Source organism: Rhinatrema bivittatum, chromosome 16 (assembly GCF_901001135.1).
Source record: "Rhinatrema bivittatum chromosome 16, aRhiBiv1.1, whole genome shotgun sequence".
NCBI lineage: Eukaryota > Metazoa > Chordata > Amphibia > Gymnophiona > Rhinatrematidae > Rhinatrema > Rhinatrema bivittatum.
The window spans coordinates 42,369,650-42,393,717 of NC_042630.1; the positions used below are offsets into that span (position 1 = coordinate 42,369,650).

General features: G+C 43.8%; 1 protein-coding gene across 1 annotated transcript in view; it reads left to right on the forward strand.

Moving 5' to 3' along the window:
* The first annotated feature begins 13,342 nt into the window (after window positions 1-13,342).
* Window positions 13,343-24,068, forward strand: part of LOC115077527 (olfactory receptor 1020-like) — a 28,147-nt gene continuing 17,421 nt past the window's right edge. Inside the window, exon 1 of the mRNA XM_029579820.1 lies at window positions 13,343-13,360. Within this exon, the coding sequence (XP_029435680.1) occupies window positions 13,343-13,360 (18 nt within the window). The remainder of the gene's footprint in view (window positions 13,361-24,068) is intronic.

Here is a 24,068-nt window from a genome sequence, read left to right on the forward strand (position 1 = left end):
AAAATTCAGGTCTTTTTTTTTTGTTCCTCTATGTGAGGGTAACTTTTTACAATCCTCTGCATTGTGCTAACGTGTGTGTACATTGTACATGTAGATTTTACTGAGAATTTTCAAAGTGAATTTATGAGCATCAGCTCACTTTGAAAGTCCTTCTTTTAGTGGTTGGGTAAATGTTTATAGTCCGCGTGCAATGGTGAAAGAATCTCCCTGAAACGCCTACTCCCAGCTTGCTTAAAAATAATCCACAAATTATCTGATTGAATAGTAGATTTTGTATGACCCTGGTACTTACCCAACTAAAATTCACCTGGATAGGAAACTGAGCATTCCGAAGTGAAGTTGAGTTATCTAAATACCTGGCTAACTCAGCTATTTGGACCTAATTAAGGGCCACATTTACTAAACATTTTTCTTATAGATACAGAATGGGAGAAAACCCTTACAAAATCAGACCCTTAGTTGGCTATCTAAAGAAGTTCCTAAGAGTAGGTCTGGCCTTGTGTGACCAATTAACCTGAAACTTAATGGTTATATTGAAGGAAAATAGCTGGTTAAGTGGAAAATAGATTTTAAATAAAAAGTATAATGAACCTGGATGCCCTGTCTCACTGCCTTCCACACAAAGGAATACAAATATCACTATCTCTCCCTTGCAAGCCTAATCGTCCAGTGCATGTGCCAATGCCTTTCTTCAGCAGTGATCACAGTAGGCTGCTACTATGAGTCCAGTCAGTGTTTTCATTGTTGCTATATCTTCAGCTGCATTTTAATTGGTCCTTCACTACCCTTAGAAAGTATAATTAGTTGCTAGGGACTCATGGTTTCCCTAGGTGTGGAAGCTGAAGGCGTTAGACATGGGTCCCTCTGAAACGGAGGAGAAAGCTTCCAGCAGTGGGATTAGTACCCTCTCCAGTAGCTCATTCGGAGGATTTATGGCCATTGTCATAGGAGATAAACATGTTTTCTACTTGAAAGAGAGAAAAACACTACATGATGCTCCATCTAAGATCAAGGACAAAAGGACATCTTATCCTTGGATCTTAAACGGTGGTTAAGATATAAGATGGAGAAAAGGATTGCATTATAGCTTACATCATACTAATTACTAATCAGTATATATTTGGATGAAGGAATAAACCCAATCCATGATTGGCTCTATGAGGTGATGATGCCATGAGAATATGATGCAATGAAATGGGTAATCAAATTAAAATGTATTGATTGGCTATGTATGTGTGTAATGAAAAAACAAAAAGTATAAAAAAGCTGCCTATGTAGGATGGGGAGAGCAAAGTGAATTTTAGGTTTTACTGTTAGAGATATACTTTTTGCAATAAAACTACATAAGAGAGGAAGTTTTGGTTTCATGTCAGATTTTCTTGGTCAAGTCACTCTGCCACTGTAAGAGTTTGCTCCCGGAGACAAAATGGACCTGTGAATAGTTATATTCTGATGTCAGGATTTTTGGAAAAAAGAAATATGGGTTATTTTTCTCTATTTCTGCAGTTTTCTATTTCTGCAGCTGTGCTGCAGAACACTTGTCGTGAAGATAGCGACATGGAGAATCTCATTACATGAAATGGTGTGTTCCACATCCTTCACGGCTTCATTGGCTACTCTATGAATTTGAATTATGGCAACCCGTTACCCTGCAGCAGCTTGGTGGTAGAGTTTGTGGGAAGGGTCACATAATTCTGCAACAATTCCAGTGTATATTTGCATAAAGTAATATATTTATTTTATTTAAAAGCATTTATTGCCTGTTCCTCCATAGTATGGGGAGTACAATAAAATATTCACAAAAATAAAACTAAATACATAATTTTAAGGTGAATTTTAAAAGCCCAGCACGTGCTGAAAATGGGAGGTACGTGCACGAGCTGAGCTGGGGTATGCTGAGCGGATATTAAAAGCCGCCTGGATATGTGCGTACTTGTCACTGCACGCACACATGAAAAGTTCCAAAAAAGGGACGTGGGCATGAGCATAGTCTAGGCAGTGCATGGGCATTCCTAGATTTTAACTTGAATTTACCGCGTAAATACTTATGCGTACAGGTACATGCCGGTACCCTCTTATGTGTAAGTTTCCTTCTGCTATAGATGCCATATAAGTTAACATTTAATGAAAACCAGGCATATCTGTGAGGTTTAAAGGATTGGTACTAACTGGGTGGAATGAAGGCTATCAAACTGGGGTGTGGGGGGGGGGGTGTGGAGGATCTCTCATCTCTCTCTTAACTGGGTGAACTGGGGATGAACTGGTCAAACTGAGGATGGCATAGGCGCTTGCCCCTTTTAAAATCTGCCGATTTCTGAGGTAGAAGTGGGATTGCTTGCAAATGTGTGAACAGCCAGGCTATTTTAACATGCACACATAGGAGTGCATATGTTATAGAATGGCCATGCCCCTGGGCACGAGCTGATGTATGCATGCAAATGTGCGACCATGCACTGATTTGAAAGTTACTGTCCCTGTTTGTACCCAGGGCTGCTGCAAGGGTACTGTGTGCCCTAGGCGACCCTTGCGCCCCCCTCCCCCCCGCGTCACGCCCCCACCCCGGTCGTGCAATCCCCTACCTTTTGGCCCCTTCTTCTTTTCAACCCATTGAAAAAGTGTGAGCCATGATCCATTTTCTGAAGGATTAGGATATGTGACCTGATGTAAGCACACACACCCCCCCCCCCCCCCCGATTCCAATTCTTGCACTTCTTCTTAATGTATATAGATCTTGGTCCCTGAGCATATAGATGCTTGATCCCAGCATCGCGTCTCTTGTTCTTATCAGTGGCATATTCCTGGCACAGGACCTTCCCGACATCCAGCCACTAAAGTAATGAGTGCAGTTCTGGTCACCACTTCTCAAAAAAGACATAGTGGAATTTGGAAAGGATCAGAGAAGGGCGTCCAAAATGATAAAGGATTTAGAACAATTTTCCTTTGAGGAAAGGCAAAAGATGTTGGGGATCTTCACTTTGGAGAAGAGACAGCTGAGGGGAGATATTTATTTATTTAAATTATTTCTATACCGTTTTAGCAATTACATAATTAATCAAAGCGGGTTACCTAATCAAATAAAATAAAGTAAACAACTAAAAGTAAATAAAAAAATCAAATAGTTGCACATAAAAATGCACTAATTACTCCGACTGGGTCCATCTGGGACCATTTGTGATTGTGGGGATATTTGAACTATATTTTGCTTTCAATTTCAGGTAGGCAATAAAAGTTTTATTTACCTGGAACTCTCTTTATCCTTTATTAGGGAAGCATTATTGGAAAAAAAGTAGGGAAACTTCAGCCACCCCTGTTTGTAGCTCTTTTTTGCCATTAAATATTAATGCCTCATAGGGATGTGAATCGTTTTTTGACGATTTTAAACAATCGTCAGATATATTTTAAATCGTCAAAAATCGTTAGAGCCGCAATACAATAGCAAGTCCCCCGATTTATCGTCAAAAAATCGTAAATCAGGGGAGGGGGGAGGGCGGGAAAACTGGCACACCAAAACAACCCTAAAACCCACCCCGACCCTTTAAAACAAATCCTCCACCCTCCTGAACCCACCCAAAATGTTTTAAATTACCTGGGGTCCAGTGGGGGGGTCCCGGCGCGATCTCCCACTCTCGGACCACGGCTGCTTTAAAAGAAATGGCGCCGGTGGCCCTTTGCCCTTACCATGTGACAGGGCAAAGGTAACGCCAGCGCCATTTTGAATATTGGCAATACGGCCCACATGCAGGAGGTCGCTCCCGGACCCCCGCTGGACTTTTGGCAAGTCTTGTGGGGGTCAGGAGGCCCCCCAAGCTGGCCAAAAGTCCCTGGGGGTCCAGCGGGGGTCCGGGAGCGATCTCCTGCGCTCGTGACGTCGGATGCCAGGAACCAAAATGGCGCCGGCGCTACCTTTGCCCTGTCATATGATAAGGGCAAAGGGCCACCGGCGCCATTTCTCTTAACGCAGCCGTGGCCAGAGAGCGGGAGATCGCACCGGGACCCCCCCTCCCACTGGACCCCAGGTAATTTAAAACATTTTGGGGGGTTTGGGAGGGTAGGGCATTTGTTTTAAAGGGTCGGGATGGGTTTTAGGGTTGTTTTAGTGTGCCGGTTTTCCCGCCCTCCCCCTCCCCCGATAAAACAATTTTTTAACCAAAAAAACAATGACGATCAGATTTCCCCCCCCCCCTCAGCCAAAATTGATCGTTAAGATGATCGATCACACGATTCACATCCCTATTGATGACTCCTCCCATGGGGAGGGGTCCCATGAGGAAACACAGCAATAGGCCGACTCTACAGTGAGTAACACAAAGAGAATGGACAATAGTTGGCAGGACAGGAAGAGACCTCTGAGGGTTTTTAAAAAGAGATATGATCACAGCAGGTTTGAATGCACTGTTAGAGATTGATAGATTGAGGACGTGACACATGGAAAGGATGACTGAGTGCATTATTTTATATACCCTGTCAGGGGATTAAATAAGGAACTACAGTCACTCACTTAAAAAGGAGATGTCCTTTATATGCAAGGTGCATTTCACATTATCTCTTTGTCTGCCATAAGGTTTTGCAGCCACGGTTGGAGAAAATGTTCTTCCAATCTCTAAAAATTAATATCCTAGTAGCAAGATTTCTCAGGGCTTTTTTTACCTCTTGGTTTTTTAGGCTATAAATAATGGGGTTGAACATAGGGATTAAAGCATTAAACAATACAGCAGAGAGTTTGTTTTGAGTGAGGGATTGTGTGGATGTTGGTCTCATATATGAACAGAGCATAGTCCCATAGAACAGAATAACAACTGTGAGGTGGGAGGAGCAGGTGGAGAAGGCTTTGCGTCTCCCCTCCGTGGAACGGATCCTTAGGATGGTGGAGATGATGTAGACATAAGACACAAAGGTTGAGATAATGCTGGGCAATTCTATAAGACCTCCAAAAATGTAAGTTACTAATTCAATGCCTGAGGTGCTGGTGCAGGAGAGTTTTAGCAATGCTGAGATATCACAGAAGAAATGGTTAATTTCATGGGAACCACAATAAGAGAAATGCAGTAGGAAGGCAATGTATGTAATGCTAATCAGAATCCCAAAAAGCCATAAGGCTGAAACCATCAGCAAACAGAGTCTCTGAGTCATTATTATCACAGCATAGCGCAGAGGGTGACATATTGCGACATAGCGGTCGTAAGCCATGACCGTAAGCAGAAAAAATTCTACACATATTGAAACCATGAAAAAATACACCTGTGCAAAACATCTAACTGCAGAAATTTGGTGATTCTTCCTTAAGAAGATATCCAGCAGTTTGGGTAGTGTGACTGAGGTCGAAGAGATATCAAGGAAGGACAAGTTACAGAGGAAAAAGTACATGGGGGTGTGCAGACGAGGGTCCAGGCATGTCAGGGCTATAATAGTGAGGTTCCCCATCAGGATGATCAGGTAAATCAGTAAGAACAGAAGGAAAAGGGGAACTTGTAGATCTGGGAATTCAGGAAATCCCAGAATGATGAATTCTGTCAGTGTGGTGAGATTTTCTTCTTCTATGTATTCTGTAATAAACAAGGGAAATTACTGGATAAAGTGGCATCATTAGAAATAAGCTCCTTGGATGCTCACAAGGAGGAAGCTATGAGATGCTGCATGGGACACACAGTTACCTGAGTTAAAAGGCGACATCAGTCCATGAAGTTCAGCCTTCGTCACACTGCCGATATTTGGGGTTTTCCTCATTTCTTACATGGATAACAAGGATCTTGGGAAGACATTCTTTATACTCCCCTGAGAAAGGACAGAGGAAGGAACATTAGAATGAACCAGCAGTGCAAGTTTGGAGGAATCGGTTTTAAAAGCCATTGACTGAGGAATGACTGCTATGGCAATGGATGGAGGAGACATATATGTTTTATCCAAAAACAGGAATTGGAAATTAAGACAACAGCAGGGAGGAGCACAGCCAATGAATTGCATGAGAACACATTCCATTAAATTCTTTATGCAAATGGAAAACACTGAAATAAGTCTGATGAACTAGAAGGACTTATAGCATGAAGTTGAAGGTGTGGCAGATATGGTAAAAGATTTCTCAGGAATGGGGAAGCCCGATACAGAAAAGATCATGGGAGAACGGGCACTCCATGTTGAGCGCCCGCTCTCCCGATGCACGCCCAGCCACCTTTCCTGGATGCGCAATCCTATATTTAAATGAGGAGTCGCACTAAAAGGAGGCACTAGGGGCGATTGTGCACCCCTAGCACCTCCTTGGCCCAGGAGACGTGGCTCGGTCACCGGGTTCAGGAATTCAACGATCAATTTTACGAGCATCTATTTTCCGAACCAGCTAACGGTGATCTGTTAGGAAAATGGACACAATTAAAATTGAGTGTATTTTCTGCTTTTTTGTACACTTTGTTTGGCTGCTCATAAATTAACACCTGTCGTTGGGCAGGCATTAATTTATGACTGTAAAATGTGCAGATTGTCCACACATTATACTTACAGAATGCTCGGTGACTAACTCATAGCCTCATGAACATGCATTTGCATGTGATGAGAGCTATTTGTTTTCAGGGGGCTTGGCTGCACGTTTTTGAGGCGCTAAACCCCTTACAGTATAAGAGGTAATAGATGCCCCTCAAAAACACACATCCAAATGTGTGTTGAAGACTGAGCACAGCCAAGTACACTTTACAGAATTGGCCCATTTTCAGGCCGATTCAGAAAAACGCACGGGAGAGCTGGTGAGTGCCCACTCTCCCGGCGCACGCACAGACCACTCTCCTGGGCGCGTGATTCAGGAGGGAGGCCTATGCAAATTAGGGCCCACGGTTAAAGGAGACACTAGGGACACTAGCGCATCCCTAGCGTGTCCATAGCGTGTCCCTAGCGCCTCCTTTTTGACAGGAGCAGCGGCTGTCAGCGGGTTTGACAGCCGACTCTCAATTTTGCCAGCGTCAGTTCTCAAACCCGCTGACAGCCATGGGTTCAGAAAACAGACGCCGGCATAATTGAGCATCTATCTTCCGACCTGCGGGCCGCGGGCCGATTTTTAATTTTTTTTTTTACTTTTTACTTTTTTTTTTACTTTTGGGGCCTCCGACTTAATATTGCCATGATATTAAGTCGGAGGGTGCACAGAAAAGTGCACTGTACTGTATCGGTCTGTTTGTTAGGTGCTGTATAAGGTGAAAGGATTTATCTGATTAATGGATCTGCCTCACACCCATGACCTAGAGAGGACATCGCTGGCTGAGGTGTGATTGAAAATGCATAAAAAGAGGTGGAATGTCCTGGAGAAGGAGAGAGAAATCTTTCTCAGCTGCCAGATGTGGGAAGAGAGGGCAACTATTGTAAAGCCTAATAAAGGTGCAGACTCTGCATATGTGTTATTCAGGTATTCTCTTTAGAGATGCTACATTCCAGTACAGTGCACAATGCAACTTTCAAGCAAAATAATCAGTACCCCAGGAATCACAGGAATAACATTAAAAAACAAAACTGTGAATTCTAAATAATAATTCAAACACACAGAAAGGCTGACAGTTGGCTGCAGAAAAGTGTGTCTAATTCTATCTTATGAATATTAACAAAACACTGCTTATGCTTCTCCAATATCAGAATCAATCTGATCCTTTCTGAATAAGCCAAGACTTAAAAATAACTTACCCATTCCCTAGATATCTTCTGGGTAGATTTTCAAAGTTGGCCATGTAAGTAACTTATCCGGATAGAATGTATCCGGCCAAGTTACGATGTATTCATCAGCATGGTGAAGCCACTGAATAAAGACATATATATATATACATGCTAGCCAGATAATTCTACCCTATTCTATAGGGTAGAATTATACCCTACTCTATAGGGCATCTAAACTTAAACGGATACTTATGTAGTTAAGTCAGAATATTGGTGGTTAGCCGCATAAGTTATACAGCTAACTCGCACCACCACAAATCCAACCAATACACTCCTACTTCTTGGGCATGTATCTTTTAGCCATATAAGGGACGTATATGGTTAAGTGATGGCTGTTGAATATAGATTCAGTGGCCAATACTTAGCTGCATAAGTCCCATTTATGCAGCTAAACAGCACTGAACATACATAGGTTTTGGGGCACCTTCATCTTCAATAAGGGGAACCGCCTATAAGTGGATCTCTGTCTCTTGCACAGCAATGCTTACAAGCCTTGGACACCACTGCTTGAAAGTATTTCCAGGTCCAAAGACTTGGCTCTGCCTCCTCCATTCTTGAGTCTGTCCATTGTCTCCCAATCTCTCTCTGAGTCAATAGCCCTGCACTCCACTGTCCCAGCCTCTGTCTCAGCCTCCACAGTCTCCTGTGCATAGAGCACAATGTAGTGCTTGTCTTCTCCCTCTCTGTCCCTCACCTTTAGATCTACTTCTCTCTCTTTCCTCATTGAGATTCTCCCTCCCCTGCCACATTACCCCTGCTCCCTCCCCTGCCACATTACCCCTGCTCCCTCTTTGCATCTGTCACACACTGTCACACACTGCCCCTCCTCAGCTTTGCATCCCCCCTTCTATGTGAATCTTCTCTCACTTCTACCATCAATTATACTGTAAGATTTTTGGGGAAGGGACTTGAAATTTCCATATGCAACTGTTTGTTTATTTTGTGCTGTCCTAACATAACTCTTTTATCCATTTCCAAGTCTCATTCTTATGCCTGGTTTGCAGGAACTGATGGAGCTTTAATAGGATGACAAGCTTTCAAGTGTTAATAACAAACATCCTCCACAATCAGTTTTTCAATATGGCAACAAGGCTAGTATGTTTTTAGTTTGATTAATAAAAAGCACTAAACCAAAATGGAGTACAGGAAAACAAGTGACATACGTAAAGTTTTTATTGAGTATTACACTGCATTATATTTGGGTCACGGCAGGGATGATGTCTCTACCATGTAAACTTCCTTGCTGGGCTGAAATCACCTAAGCTAGACAATGCACATATTGATCTTCTTAATGTATCCATATCTGTATGTGAAATTGATATTGTTATTAAAAAAATTAAACTGGGCATCTCATTTAAAATATCTAGGGTTACAAATTCCACATGAACTAGCTAAATTATAGCAATTAAATATCATCAATATTATAGATCAGATTAGAGACCAGTTTAAAACATGGTAAATTGCCTTTATCACTTTTTGGCAGGTGTGCCCTCCTTCATAGAGTACAGATATTGCCTTGTTGGATGACCGCTAAGGATGTGGAATCACTGCAGTCAGCAGGGCTGCAAATCATTTGGAAATCTCAAATCAGCTACTTTAAAGGAATGAGAGAGAAAACATTTGGTGTATAGACATGCCTAACTTCAGATTTTGTAACACTGCATACCAAATTTGTTTTTCTGGGGAATAGTTATCAAATGATTACCAGTTCAGTGTTCCAAAACTGACAGGATGATGCAATGGCTCACAATTCACCAAAACATATAGTGTACCTTCCACCCAAAAGTTAATAATTGCATCCCCTAGTGAGACCAGTAATGTTGGTTTATAGTTTCTTAATAGAGCACTAACTATAATTTATCTTTCTTTTGTACCTTCGGTAGGCGATATTTCATTTCCATCAGGGATGGAAGGTATAGGATTCTAGGGATGTGCAAAAGGAAAAAATCCATTGCTATTTGGTATTCATTTCACCGGGACCCGTATCCATTGCAATCGTTTCATAGGGGGAAAACCCTATTCGTTGATACATTTTATTCGTTTTCCGATTTCCCATTAAACTCAATGGGGGAAGTATTTGCAGCCTATTTTTGGCTGCAGAATTGGAGTTTTCTTATCAATTCTGATGAAACTTCTGGGGAGCTATCATCAGAACGAGAAAAGAGCCCCAAGGTACTTAGACTGTGGCAACGTGGCACCAAAGTAGCATGAATAGCCTAAGGCACTTTAAAGGGGCAAAGGGGTATCAGGAGTGGCAAGAGTGCTTTAACAGAGGCACAAAGCTGCAGCAACAGTGTCAAAAAACACACCATGGCAAGCAGATAGACTAGCACCAACACACTGAGGAACCATGATAGTGGCAAGAACACCACAAGGAGAGGAGTGACTCGACTGGTGTATGGCAGCAAGGCAGAGTGGCAGAAAGCTGATAGGTGCAAGAAAGGCTGGCAGAGTGGAAGTAGTCTTGTCCCTGTGGTTTTGATAGGGGCAAGGCAGGCTGGCAGAGTTGAGGTAGTCAGGTCCCTGTGGTTTTAATAGAGGCAAGACAGGCTGGCCCCGGAGAGAGTTCCCTTTCCTTTGTACAGGAAAGGACTACCTAGAATGGATTCGCCACTAGAGTGGAGAATGAGCCTTCAACATGTGGCGAGTTGACATAAAGGAGGTTTCCATGTGAACAGTGGTCTGGTTCAACATGGGTCAATGGGTACTAAGAGATAGGCTGGTCGGATACCCCGGGGAGAGATCCCTTTCCTTTGAGCAGGAAAGGGCTCCATGATGGTCAGGCACATTGTTAGAGGTCAAGCCCTTTTAGGGACGTAAGGCCTGGATGGACAGGCACAGCATTCGAGGTCAAGCCCTTTTAGGGACAAAAAAGCCTGGATGGACAGGCCCAGCATTCAAGGATAGAGGTCAAGTCCACTTAGGGACATAAGACCTGGATGGATAGGCACAGCATACGAGGTCAAACCCTTGTAGAGATGTAAAGCCTGGGTGGACAGGCACAGCATTAGAGGTCAAACCTTTTTAGGGACATAAATCCTGGATGGACAGGCACAGCATTCAAGAATAGAGGCCAAGCCTACATAGGGACATAAAGCCTGGCTGGACAGACACAGCATTAGAGGTCAAACCCTTGTAGAGATGTAAATCCTGGATAGACAGGCACAGCATTCGAGGTCAAGCCCACATAGGGACATAAGGCCTGGATGGATAGGCACAGCATTTGAGGATAAAAGTCAAGCCCACGTAGGTACATAAATCCTGGACGGACAGGCACAGCATTAGAGGTCAAACCCTTGTAGAGACACAAAGCCTGGATGGACAGGCACAGCATTCTAGGATAGAGGTCAAGCCCACGTAGGGACATAAAGCCTGGATGAACAGGCACAGCATTAGAGGTCAAACCCTTGTAGATACGTAAAGCCGGGATGGACAGGCACAGCATTCGAGGTCAAGCCCACGGTGGAACATAAGGCGTGGGTGGACAGGTACAGCATTCAAAGATAGAGGTCAAGCCCACGTAGCGACATAAGGCCTGGATGGACAGGCACAGCATTCGAGGATAGAGGTCAAGCCTACGTAGGGATATAAGGCCTGTTTGGACAGGCACAGCATTCAACGTCAAACCTTTGTAGAGATGTAAATCCTGGATGGACAGGAACAGCATTCGAGGTTAAGCCCACATAGGGACATAAGGCCTGGATAGAAAGGCACAACTTTCGAGGATAGAGGTCAAGCCTATGTAGGGACATAAGGCCTGGACATACAGGCACATCATTAGAGGTGAAACCCTTTTAGGGACATAAATCCTGGATGGACAGGCACAGCATTCGAGGATAGGACTCAAGCCCACGTAGGGACATAAGGCCTGGACAAACTGGCACAGCATTCGAGGTCAAACCCTTGTAGAGACGTAAAATCTGGATGCCCAGACACAGCATTAGAGGTCAAGTCCACGTAGGGACATAAGGCCTAGACGGACAGGAACAGCATTTGAGAATAGAGGTCAAGCCCAAGTAGGGACATAAGGCCTGGACAGACAGGCACAGCATTCGAGGATAGAGGTCAAACCCATGTAGGGACATAAATCCTGGTTGGACAGACACAGTATTTGAGGTCAAATCCTTGTAGAGATGTAAAGCCTGGATAGACAGGCAAAGCATTAGAGGTCAAGCCCACGTAGGGACATAAGGCCTGGATGGACAGGCACAGCACTCAAGGTCAAACCCTTGTAGAGACATAAAGCCTTGACAGTAAGGCACAGCATTAAAGGTCAAGCCCACGTAGGGACATGACCTGGATAGACAGGCACAGCAATCAAGGATAGAGGTCTAGCCCACATAGGGACATATGGCCTGGACGGACAAGGTGAAACCCTTGTAGATATGTAAATCCTGGACGGACAGGCACAGCATAAGAGGTTAAGACATAAAGCCTGGATAGACAGGCACAGCATTCAAGGATAGATGTCAAGCCCACGTAGGGACATAAATCCTCGATGGACAGGAACAGCATTTGAGGTCAAGCCTACGTAGGGACATAAGGCCTGGATGGACAGGCACAACATTCAAGGATAGAGGTCAAGCCCACGTTGGGACATAAGGACTGGACAGACAGGCACAGCATTAGAGGTCAAACTTTTAGGTACAAAACTCCTGGACAGACAGGCACAGCATTTGAGGATAGAGGTCAAGCCCACATAGGGATATAAGGCCTGGATGGACAAGCACAGCATTTGAGGTCAAACCCTTGTAAAGTATGGATGGACAGGCAAAGCATTAGAGATCAAGCCCACATAGGGACATAAGGTCTGGATAGTCAGGCACAGCAATCAAGGATAGAGGTCAAGCCCACAGAGGGACATAAGGCCTGGACGGACAGGCACAGCATTAGAGGTCAAACCCTTGTAGAGACATAAAGCCTGGATGGACAGGCACAGCATTAGAGGTCAAGCCCACGTAGGGATATAAAGTCTGGATGGACAGGCACAGCATTCGAGGATAGAGGTCAAGCCCATATAGGTACATAAAGTCTGGACAGACAGGCACAGCATTCGAGGATAGAGGTCAAGCCCATATAGGTACATAAAGTCTGGACAGACAGGCACAGCATTCGAGGATAGAGGTCAAGCCCACATAGGCACATAAATCCTAGACACACAGGCACAGCATTCAAGGATAGAGGTCAAGCCCACGTAGGGACATAAGGCCTAGATGGACAGGCACAGCATTAAAGGACTTCCCTTGTGCAGGTATGATGTGGTGTGATCTGTAACTTCTTCTTGAACCGGTTCACTGCCAGAAGAAAATGCCATCTTTTTCATTTCTGAAAGATAATTCAACAGAGGATGCTTTTAGAGCAATAGAGACTGCCATTTGTGAAGCAAGAACTGAGCTGGAGATTTTTTGTGAATACCCAGAAGCTATAAATGTACTTATGCACTTCAGCTGATGACAAAGTTACATGAAGAGCTCTCAAAAATAAGAAAACCGCTACTTAAGTCCAAAGCTACAATATCAACCTATGTTGACTTTGTTGTTTATACAGTGCCTCTGTAAACTATGGGAAGACAGATGATGAACTAGAGTACAACAACCACCAGTTTTCTACAGTACTAGAAACATTACTATTGGCACCTAAGAAAGATTTTAGGAACATGGCCCATATTATGAAGGTAAGGAGAACTATTGACCATATGAAATATGCAAGCTCCAAACATCTGAAGTCAGCTTTTTATGTTCTTCCATTCCAAATGTTGAAAAACAGGAAAAGAATATTCTGGAAAGAAGTGATGCACAAATACATGAAGCTATAAGAACATAAGAACATAAGAAATTGCCATGGTGGGTCAGACCAATGGTCCATAAAGCCCAGCATCCTGTTTCCAACAGAGGCCAAACCAAGCCACAAGAACCTGGCAATTACCCAGACACTAAGAAGATCCCATGCTACTGATGCAATTAATAGCAGTGGCTATTCCCTAAGTAAACTTGATTAATAGCCATTAATGGACTTCTCCTCCAAGAACTTATCCAAACCTTTTTTGAACCCAGCTACACTAACTGCACTAACCACATCCTCTGGCAACAAATTCCAGAGCTTTATTGTGCATTGAGTGAAAAAGAATTTTCTCTGATTAGTCTTAAATGTACTACTTGCTAACTTCATGGAATGCCCCCTAGTCCTTCTATTATTCGAAAGGGTAAATAACTGAGTCACATCTATTCATTCAAGACCTCTCATGATCTTAAAGACCTCATCATATCCCCCCTCAGCTGTCTGTTCTCCAAGCTGAACAGCCCTAACCTCTTCAGCCTTTTCTCATAGGGGAGCTGTTCCATCCCCTTTATCATATTGGTTGTCCTTCTCTGTACTTTCTCCATCACAAATATATCTTTTTTTGAGATGTGGCGACCAGAATTGTACACAGTATTCAAGGTGCGGTCTCACCATGGAGCGATATAGAGGCATTATGACATTTTCCGTTCTATTAACCATTCCCTTCCTAATCATTCCTAACATTCTGTTTGCTTTTTTGACTGCTGCAGCACACTGAGCCGACGATTTTAAAGTATTATCCACTATGATGCCTACATCTTTTTCTTGGGTGGTTACCCCTAATATGGAACCTAACATCGTGTAACTACAGCAAGGGTTATCTTTCCCTATATGTAACACCTTGCATTTGTCCACATTAAATTTCATCTGCCATTTGGATGCCCAGTCTTCCAGTCTTGCAAAGTCCTCCTGTAATGTATCACATTCTGCTTGTGATTTAACTACTCTGAATAATTTTGTATCATCCTCAAATTTGATAACCTCACTCATCGTATTCCTTTCCAGATCATTTATATATATATTGAAAAGCGCCAGTCCAAGTACAGATCCCTGAGGCACTCCACTGTTTACCCTCTTCCAATGAAAAAACTGACCATTTAATCCTACTCTCTATTTCCTGTCTTTTAACCAGTTTGTATTCCACGAAAGGACATCGCCTCCTATCCCATGACCTTTTAGTTTTCGTAGAAGCCTCTCATGAGGGACTTTGTCAAATGCCTTCTGAAAATCCAAATACACTACATCTAGCAGTTCACCTTTATCCACATGTTTATTAACCCATTTCAAAAAATGAAGCAGATTTGTTAGGCAAGAGTTCTCTTGGGTAAATTAGAAATACCAGAACTAAACTCAGACAGGCACAGCATTTCAGGTCAGGCCCTTGTAGGGACATACAGCCTGGACAGTGGACGGACAGGCACAGCATTTGAGGTCAAGCCCTTGTAGGGACGTACGGCCTAGACAGTGGACGGACAGGCACAGCGTTTGAGGTCATGCCCTTGTAGGGACATACAACCTTGAAAGTAGACGGACAGGCACAGCGTTTTATTCATCTTGCCATTCACAGGGAAAATTTGTAAACCCAAGCAAAGGCTGGTGCCAGCCTTGAGCAGTCAGGGCTCATGATATCCCCTGTCATTAAAAATATATGTTCACTGAGCATACTGGTTGGTGGACATGACAGATATCGCTGATCCACATTGGCTAGGTGTGGCCAGACAGTGGACTTGTGTGCCCAAGATGCCAGCAGATCTGTCTGCATGTTCTCTGTAGGCTCTGAGAGATACCATGTCACTGACAACTGTGCTGGTGTCTCCTTTGCTTGGGTAGGCTGAGAGTCACTCATGCCAGCTGCTTTCTCTCTAGCCTGTAGCACAAAAGATGAATCTTTATGGGCAACATGCCTTTGGTGTACTGAAGTGGAGGAGGAGGAGTTACTAGCTGTTGCTGACAGAGTGCTGTTCATGCTTGGGTTAGCATAACTCTCTGAAGTGCCCGCCGCTGTTTCCACCTCTGCCTCAAGCCTAATCTGTCTCTGCTTATGGCGCTCCTGATCACTGACTTTTGCTAACAGCAGGTCCTTCACAAATGAGAGACAATTGGACTGTAGGGCAAGTTTCCCTCTCATATAGGGATCACAGACTGTGGCAAGCATGTATGTGTTCTGTTCTGTTAAAGGCCTTAATCTCTCTTTCATCTGCTGCTGCAAAACTTTCAGACAATGCAGCACCTCAGCTGTCATTCCCTCTTCCTGTTTAAACCCCTCCAAATTTTCATCCAGGCAATAAACTATAGGGATGATGTCAGCCAAGGTGGCACTTCTGGAACTCAGCTCCTCCGTGACATCCTTTAAGGGCTGCAGGATTATTACCAGCTGACTCATGACTAACCAGTCATGATGCCCTAGGGGATTCTGCACACCTATGTCCATTGAACCAGAAAGTTTATAAAGGGGTATCTGCAGCTCCAGTAACCTCTCCAGCATCATAAAGGTGGAATTCCACCAGGTGGCAATGTCTTGAATGAGACGCTTGTGAGGCATGTCCAAATCAGTCTGCTTTTGTCGGAGAACCTGCCCCGCCTTCACATTTCTGTGGAAGTGCCCTGCTATGTCCCTGCACTTGTGTATAAAGTCCTGCAGGTATTCATTCTTTTCGTGCTTGGACTCCAACCCCAGATCTGACTTCACTACCAGGTGCAGAGTGTGTGCATACGGACTGGATGTTCTGAAAGCACCCGTCAGTTATTGCCTTTACTAGGGGTGTGCATTTGTTGCAATGTATTGGCAATCCGAAATGTATATGCCATATTTGTTGTATTTGGGGGGGGGGGTCACAAAACGTATGGTGAATCCCCACGAATACAACGTATCACTAACAAATAAACCCCCACCCTCCTAACCCCCCAAGACTTTCCAAAAGTCCCTGGTGGTCCAGCTGGGGTCCTGGAGTGATCTCCTGCACTCAGGCTATTGGCTGCCAGTATTCAAAATGGCACCGATAGCCTTTGCACTTACTATGTCACAAGGGGTTCCGGTGCAATTGGTCGGCCCCTGTCACATGGTAGGAGCAATGGACGGCCGGATCCATCTTGGGGGGGAGGGGAGTCAGGAGGGTGGGGGGTTGTAGTTAATTAAATTTATAGGGTTGGGATGAGGGTTCTTTTGGGAAACAAATACATATCATCAAAAATGATTGACCTCAAAACTGGAGTTCCATAAGGTTCAGCCTTATCCGCTACCCTCTTCAACATTTACCTCCTACCCATCTGCCAACTACTAAAAGATCATGGAATCTCACATTTCCTCTACGCTGATGACATTCAGCTTCTAATTCCCATTCAAAACTCAATTGAAGACGCATACAAAAAAACATCAGATCTACTTATCTCAATCAAGCACTTACTAAACTCCCTGAAACTCATAATCAACTTTGACAAAACTGAAATCATACTCATGGATAAAAAACCCAATCTAACTCCGCCACCCCTGACAATCCTAGATAAACAAATGACAACTATAATCCCTACCACCCATACCAGGAACCTTGGAGTTACCATCGATGCTGAACTCTCTTTCAAACCCCACATTGTAAATAAAACGAAAGAAGGATACCACAAGCTACTAACCCTAAGACACATAAAGCCATTTCTCAACCCTTCTGACTTCAGAACCGTCCTCCAACTGCTTATTTTCTCCACCTTCGATTACTGCAACTCATTACTTATTGGAATCCCTTCATCATCCCTCAAACCACTCCAAATACTGCAGAACTCAGCTGCCAGAATCCTTACCGGAAAAAAAAGAAACGAACACATTACACCCATTTTAACCTCTCTTCACTGGCTTCCTATTTCTGCACGAATTACCTACAAATCTATGACCATCATTCATAAAATCTTAAATGATGATCTTCATGGACTAAAAGGCTTAAACATTACCCCCCAAAACCCACAAAGAAACCTACGCTCCAACAACACAGGATTCCTAAACATCCCCACCTTAAGAGACGCTCATCTTTCAACTACGGGAGAAAGAACATTTTCCATTGCTTCCCCCAAAACTTGGAACATTCTACCCATAGAACTGAGGACCCAGCACATCCAAAAAACATTTAAAAAAGACCTAAAAACATTTTTATTCCGCAAACTCTATTCTAACTATCTGACATCTGATCATCCCAGCGCTCAACAGAACTCGCAAGCATAATCCTCCTCCTTCATGCTCTCCTGATGTACCCTCCTTTTCTACCCCTCTCTGCTCACTCCCTTGATCCGTTAAGTTCTTTGAAAATGTTCTCCGCAATATTCTGTTATTCAACGACTAAGAAAATATGTTGATTGTTCACAAAACCCTACTGTTCCCAACTACTATGTAAACTCCATTTGATTGTAAGATAATTGCATATGTTGGATGATAATTGCAGATTTGTAAACCGTTATGATGGCTCTACCGAATAACGGTATATAAAATAAATAAATAAAATAAATATGTAACTAATGAATGGATCGGGTTCCCCCGAGAATGGATGCAATGGATTTGGGTCCCAATGAATACGAATCCATACCTTCTGCACATCCCTAGCCTTTACCATGTTTGCACCATTATCTGTAGCAAAGAACCCTGCCTTAGAATTCCTGTCTCGCTGGTGTAGTTTCCAGCCCTCCAGCATCTGTCTGATGCATGCTAGAATATTGGTGGCAGTATGGGCCTGGTCCGTCAGGTGGGTGTGCAGTAAAGCCCACCTTCACACTGATACTTGTTCACTAATAGAGCTGCTGCCTGCCCCTGTCTCAGCCAGGTTCCACCAGTGTGCTGTCAGGGAGAGGTAAGAGTGTGCGGCATTCATGGCAGTCCAGATATCACAGGTGAAATGCACTCCTCCCCTCTGCCTTAGCTAGAAGCGCTTGGATGTGACTGTGACACTGCTTGTACAGGCTGGGGATGCTAAATGTGGTTCTGGAGGGGACTTTGTAATTTGGAAGTACAACCTTCAGAAAATGCTTGAAACCCACATTCTCTACTATCTGCAAGGGCTGGTCAACAAGGGCAATCATTTCCCCAATGCTCCTGGTTACAACTTTTGAGGCTGCCTGCCTCCTACCCCGGGATAGTGTTACCACACTCCATCCCATTTCTCCATGGTGGGTTGTCGCTTGTGCCACATGTCAGGGGGTTGCTGGACTGCCACCTGACTGCTAGAAGGGGCTGAGGGCGTGAGGTGACTCTGCTCCTTTTCAACTACTTTATGCTGCCTGGAAAAAGGGGTCCCCTAACTGGTACTGCTACCATCACCAGATGGCAGTACTGTTGTTGGGTGTTGCCTCTTCATATGATGTGTCATGCCAAAATTAGATAGATATCCCATAGGGATGTGAATCGTTTTAGGACGATTAAAATTATCGTCCGATAATTTTAATATCGTCTTAAACCGTTATGGAACACAATACAATAGAGATTCTAACGATTTATCGTTATAAATCGTTAGAATCGTGAGCCGGCACACTAAAACCCCCTAAAACCCACCCCCGACCCTTTAAATTAAATCCCCCACCCTCCCGAACCCCCCCCCAAATGACTTAAATAACCTGCGGGTCCAGCGGCGGTCCGGAACGGCAGCGGTCCGGAACGGGCTCCTGCTCCTGAATCTTGTTGTCTTCAGCCGGCGCCATTTTCCAAAATGGCGCCGAAAAATGGCGGCGGCCATAGACGAACACGATTGGACGGCAGGAGGTCCTTCCGGACCCCCGCTGGACTTTTGGCAAGTCTCGGGGGGGTCAGGAGGCCCCCCACAAGCTGGCCAAAAGTTCCTGGAGGTCCAGCGGGGGTCAGGGAGCGATTTCCCGCCGCAAATCGTTTTCGTACGGAAAATGGCGCCGGCAGGAGATCGACTGCAGGAGGTTGTTCAGCGAGGCGCCGGAACCCTCGCTGAACGACCTCCTGCAGTCGATCTCCTGCCGGCGCCATTTTCCGTACGAAAACGATTCGCGGCGGGAAATCGCTCCCTGACCCCCGCTGGACCTCCAGGAACTTTTGGCCAGCTTGTGGGGGGCCTCCTGACCCCCACGAGACTTGCCAAAAGTCCAGCGGGGGTCCGGAAGGACCTCCTGCCGTCCAATCGTGTTCGTCTATGGCCGCCGCCATTTTTCAGCGCCATTTTGGAAAATGGCGCCGGCTGAAGACAACAAGATTCAGGAGCAGGAGCCCGTTCCGGACCGCTGCCGTTCCGGACCGCCGCTGGACCCGCAGGTTATTTAACTCATTTGGGGGGGGTTCGGGAGGGTGGGGGATTTAATTTAAAGGGTCGGGGGTGGGTTTTAGGGGGTTTTAATGTGCCGGTTTTGCGATTTTTAGATTTTTAGATTTTTCACGATTTTTCACGATTTTTCACGATATTTTACCCCCCCAAACGGCAACAATACGATTCCCTCCCCCTCCCAGCCAAAATCGATCGTTAAGACGATCGAGGACACGATTCACATCCCTAATATCCCATTTGCTTGCCTCTGCTAATAGCTCTGCCACAGTAATTACACCGAGCAAAACGCAGGTCCTCCGTCACTTTAAAGTGACTCCAGATCGCAGATGTATTTCATGATCCCTTCGGGGTGGATGCTGGCACTGGAGCTGAAGTAGTGGGTGCACCCTGAGAAGCAATGCCAGGGGCATCAGTCACACTCTGTGACTACACTGACTGCTCTTCCTCCTTGACATCATCAGTTTCATCTCCCCCCTGCAGCACTGAAGTGGAGACTAAGACAGGACTAACGCATCCTCCTTAACCTCGTCAGCTATTACTTCTTCCATTTCTGATGAGAATCCCACACAAGATGATTCTTCATCGGAATCAGAAGCAAACAGTGCCTGCACTACATTGTCAATGCTAAGTCGAGACTGCTGTCGCACTGCTGCTTTTGGGTGTCGCCATTTTGTCTGGCATGACTCAGCCTCCACTTCCCTCACCTCCAAAACTACAGGGTCAGAAACAGGTGGTGGTGATGCATCATCTTTAGATTTCATTTTTTTACAGATGGAACTGCATGGCCCTCCAGAGATTTTAGATTGGAACAGGTCCCTTTTTAACTTTAAAGGGGGACTGGCACTCTCTTTTGAGGTGACTCCTCTCCCAGTACCAATCACCCAATCACATCTCGCTTTCCCTGACATTATGGATTTAATGTCACTTCCTACTAGGGATTTCAATTAGAAGAATTATTTCCAAAAGAGGCCCACTGGGAATTTGGCTTCACAGACCACCGTTATTCCAATATAGGTGAGTCTGCTAAACTGCCTGCCCACTGGCACAGTGCCTTGATGTGCACTAATGTAATGTGTGTGCACACAACAAACTGGTAACTACAAAAGAGGCCTACTAGAGATTTGGCTTAAAAGAGCACTGCTGTACCTATAGTTGAGTCTGGAAAACTGCCTACAGACCCCCAAGAGGCTGTGCCTCCTTGGCTTAAAAGAGCACTGCTGTACCAATATAGGTGTGTCTGGAAAACTGCCCACAGATCCCCACGAGCAGGCAGTGCCTTGCCTTCTTGGCTTAAAAGAGCACTGCTGTACCAGACCAATAAAACAAAGTGCGGTCAAAAAATAGTATGGCTAGCTAGCGGCAGCACTGCAGCCAAATCGAACAAATATCTTTTCCAATGGAAAATTCTGTCACAGTAGCTAGCAATTGAATACAGATTTGAGATGTTCAGCCACCTCCCCACACCACCCCTGCCAAGAAAGTGTGTGGCACGCCACGTGCTTACTGTATACATAGTGCTGCGTCATCAGGAATAGCACCGCAGAGCACTGAGTGAGAGTAGCGATTGGCCACATTAGAGAAATGTTTAGCTCTGATAGGTTGCATTCTGGTCTCCTTGCCAACCTGTCTGACCACTCTGTGACAGGGCAGTGAGGTCACTTATGACTCACAGGAAAAGGCTGGTTTTTGCTATGGATACTCTCCCCATGGCCTTCTCCTATCTCAAATGGCCGCTAAGAAATCAAATCACTGTGAGCCAAAAGAATGAAACGTATGATATGTTTGTATTCGTGGGGGATCACAATCCATTTCTTGAACCCATGAATAGAATGGATAGGGACGAATACGTTGTGGATTGCCAATACATTGCAAACGAATGCACATCCCTAGTAAGGCATGAGTACATCATGGAAATCTGATGATCAGATCTTCATCATACATATATTGAAAGTTGAATTTTCAAAGGAGTAACATGCTATCATAGCAATTTTAAAAAGCCATTTATTCCCACAAAGTGAACCTGCATGAATAAATCCTGTGGACAATTGAATGGTATATATTGTAACAACTTTCAAATGACTACTTACTCAAGTAAAGTGCATTTACATGTGCAGAACCCAATATTAGGCATGTAAATGCATTTTTAAATCTGGTCCAGTATGCATTAGATCACTGGGATAACAGCTATGGTGAAAAACATAAGGCAACAGATTCAAGACATGGTAAAATTGACATTATGGGGAAACCTGCTTTCACTTCAAATCCAAGGAGAAGGGAAACATTTTTGCGTAGTGTTTCAAAAGTAGAGTCTGTCCCCTTCTGTGCCTGTTGTCCGTGCTGTGTCTGCCCTGCTGTCAGTGCAATGCCTGCCGTGAGGTTCTGAACAGTGCAGTGGCAGTCCCGGTTACCTTAGATTTATAATTGTGGAAGCAGCTCAGCAGTAATGGGGAGATAGTATTCAAAATAAACAGGGTATAAAAAAATTCACTGAAAAGCAGGACAAGAAAATGCTCTTGTATTTTTTTAATATCCAAATGATCATCTTAATAAGGAGCCTGTAGATTTATAACACTTTTTATTGCTAATTTAATGGATTATTTTATTTCATTTTTTACATTTTTTTGTAGCACGCTCTGATCAACGCTTTCACTCCTTACAGTCCCGGGAATGCAAACATCTCCATCTCGGAATGTAAAGGAAAGAAAGACTTGTAGAGAGATGAGAAGGCAAAAATAGCTTCCCCCACCTGGGTTTTTCTCTGTCTACATTGCAGATCATTGTATAAGAGGGTGTCTGAGGGAATAATTGGGCAATGTTTTTTTAGTTGATTTAACTTGATATCCCGCCAATTTGTAGATTTTAATGCAAGTAAGGTCACTCATTTTGCAGTATTTCTTTCAATGTTTTGATTTGATGCCATTGAATTGATCCATATATGTACATTTATGGGGAAAAAATAATAGTAAAGGGTAACTGTGTGACTTACTGTGAATGAAGTCTTAAAACCTCCAGAATTTGATAAAGAATGAAGAATTTGATTGCTCAATCTTTGTTTTCAAAACCAGACAGAAGAAGGATTTGATGTGCAGGTTTGGAATGGGTGGGAAGTCAGCTTGCAATGAGTAAATCCTCTGCTGCAGCTTTACCTCTCCAACGCCGCTCTCTTGAGTCCCTGGTTTCAGCCACAGGTTGAGAATCTCCTGCTCCTTTATTAGGGGAACACAGATGATGATGGCCTCCTTCCTCCTGATTTTATAGAGATTTTTTTTTTTATCAGGCTGGCAGTACCCAGAGAGCCCAAACATCAAGGCTTTAATCATGGAAGAATCTTAAAACTTGGAGGAATTTCAGTGCCTTGTAGAGGTAATTAGTTATTCTGCAATTACATGCACAGGTTTCTATAGAATGTATGTTTGGGTGGCTCTTTCCATTACAATTGTTTCCGACATCAGGGAATACAGTGGTTGATCATAAATTATTAGTTTGCTTAAACAGAATGCTGGCATGGGACTTAGGACTGCAGAAGGATTTAAAAAAAATGAAGAGATAGAGTAGATATCAATATAATCATTTCTTCTCATTATATTAATAAGTAACATAATTCACACATCCCATCTAAGCAGGATCATAACAAGATTTGTAGATTTTCATGTTCTATGTATGTGGCCAGCAATATTGGTGACTGTAAAGATTTGTGGGATATGTTGCTATGAAAGAGTAACTTTGTGAAAGTTTGTTTTTCAAAGGTACAAGACAAAAAGGATTCAAAATTTAGATGGTAACTTTAAAATGAGCATTGTGCCCATATGTACACGTATGTGAGTATAAGCTCACATATGCATTAATTTTATACTCTCCCCACAAGTGTGCACACATTATATAAAATATGCCTAGCGCGCATGCATGTTTCTAATTTTACTCAACACTGTAAAACCCCAAAGTGTAAGAATTACACAAACTCCAATAATGATCTCACTTTGAAAATATAGATGTGTATCAAAGGCTCATATATATCAAAGAACATGAATGACCATCATAAAGCACAGGTATAAGCACACTAAGGGATGCAATGCTTTATAAGCTCAACTTTGTCATTCATGATTTGGACATAGGTATGCTTCTGCTCTGCTGGCAGCATTTAGATTTCTCTGAAATTAAAAGAATACTTCTCGTGCACTTGCAGCGTTTTTTTAAATTATAGTACTGCTGCTTGGAATCTCATTCATTTCTCCATGACATATATCGGTTATAGGGATGTGCAGCAGGGACGGATTTGTCCCATTCGGT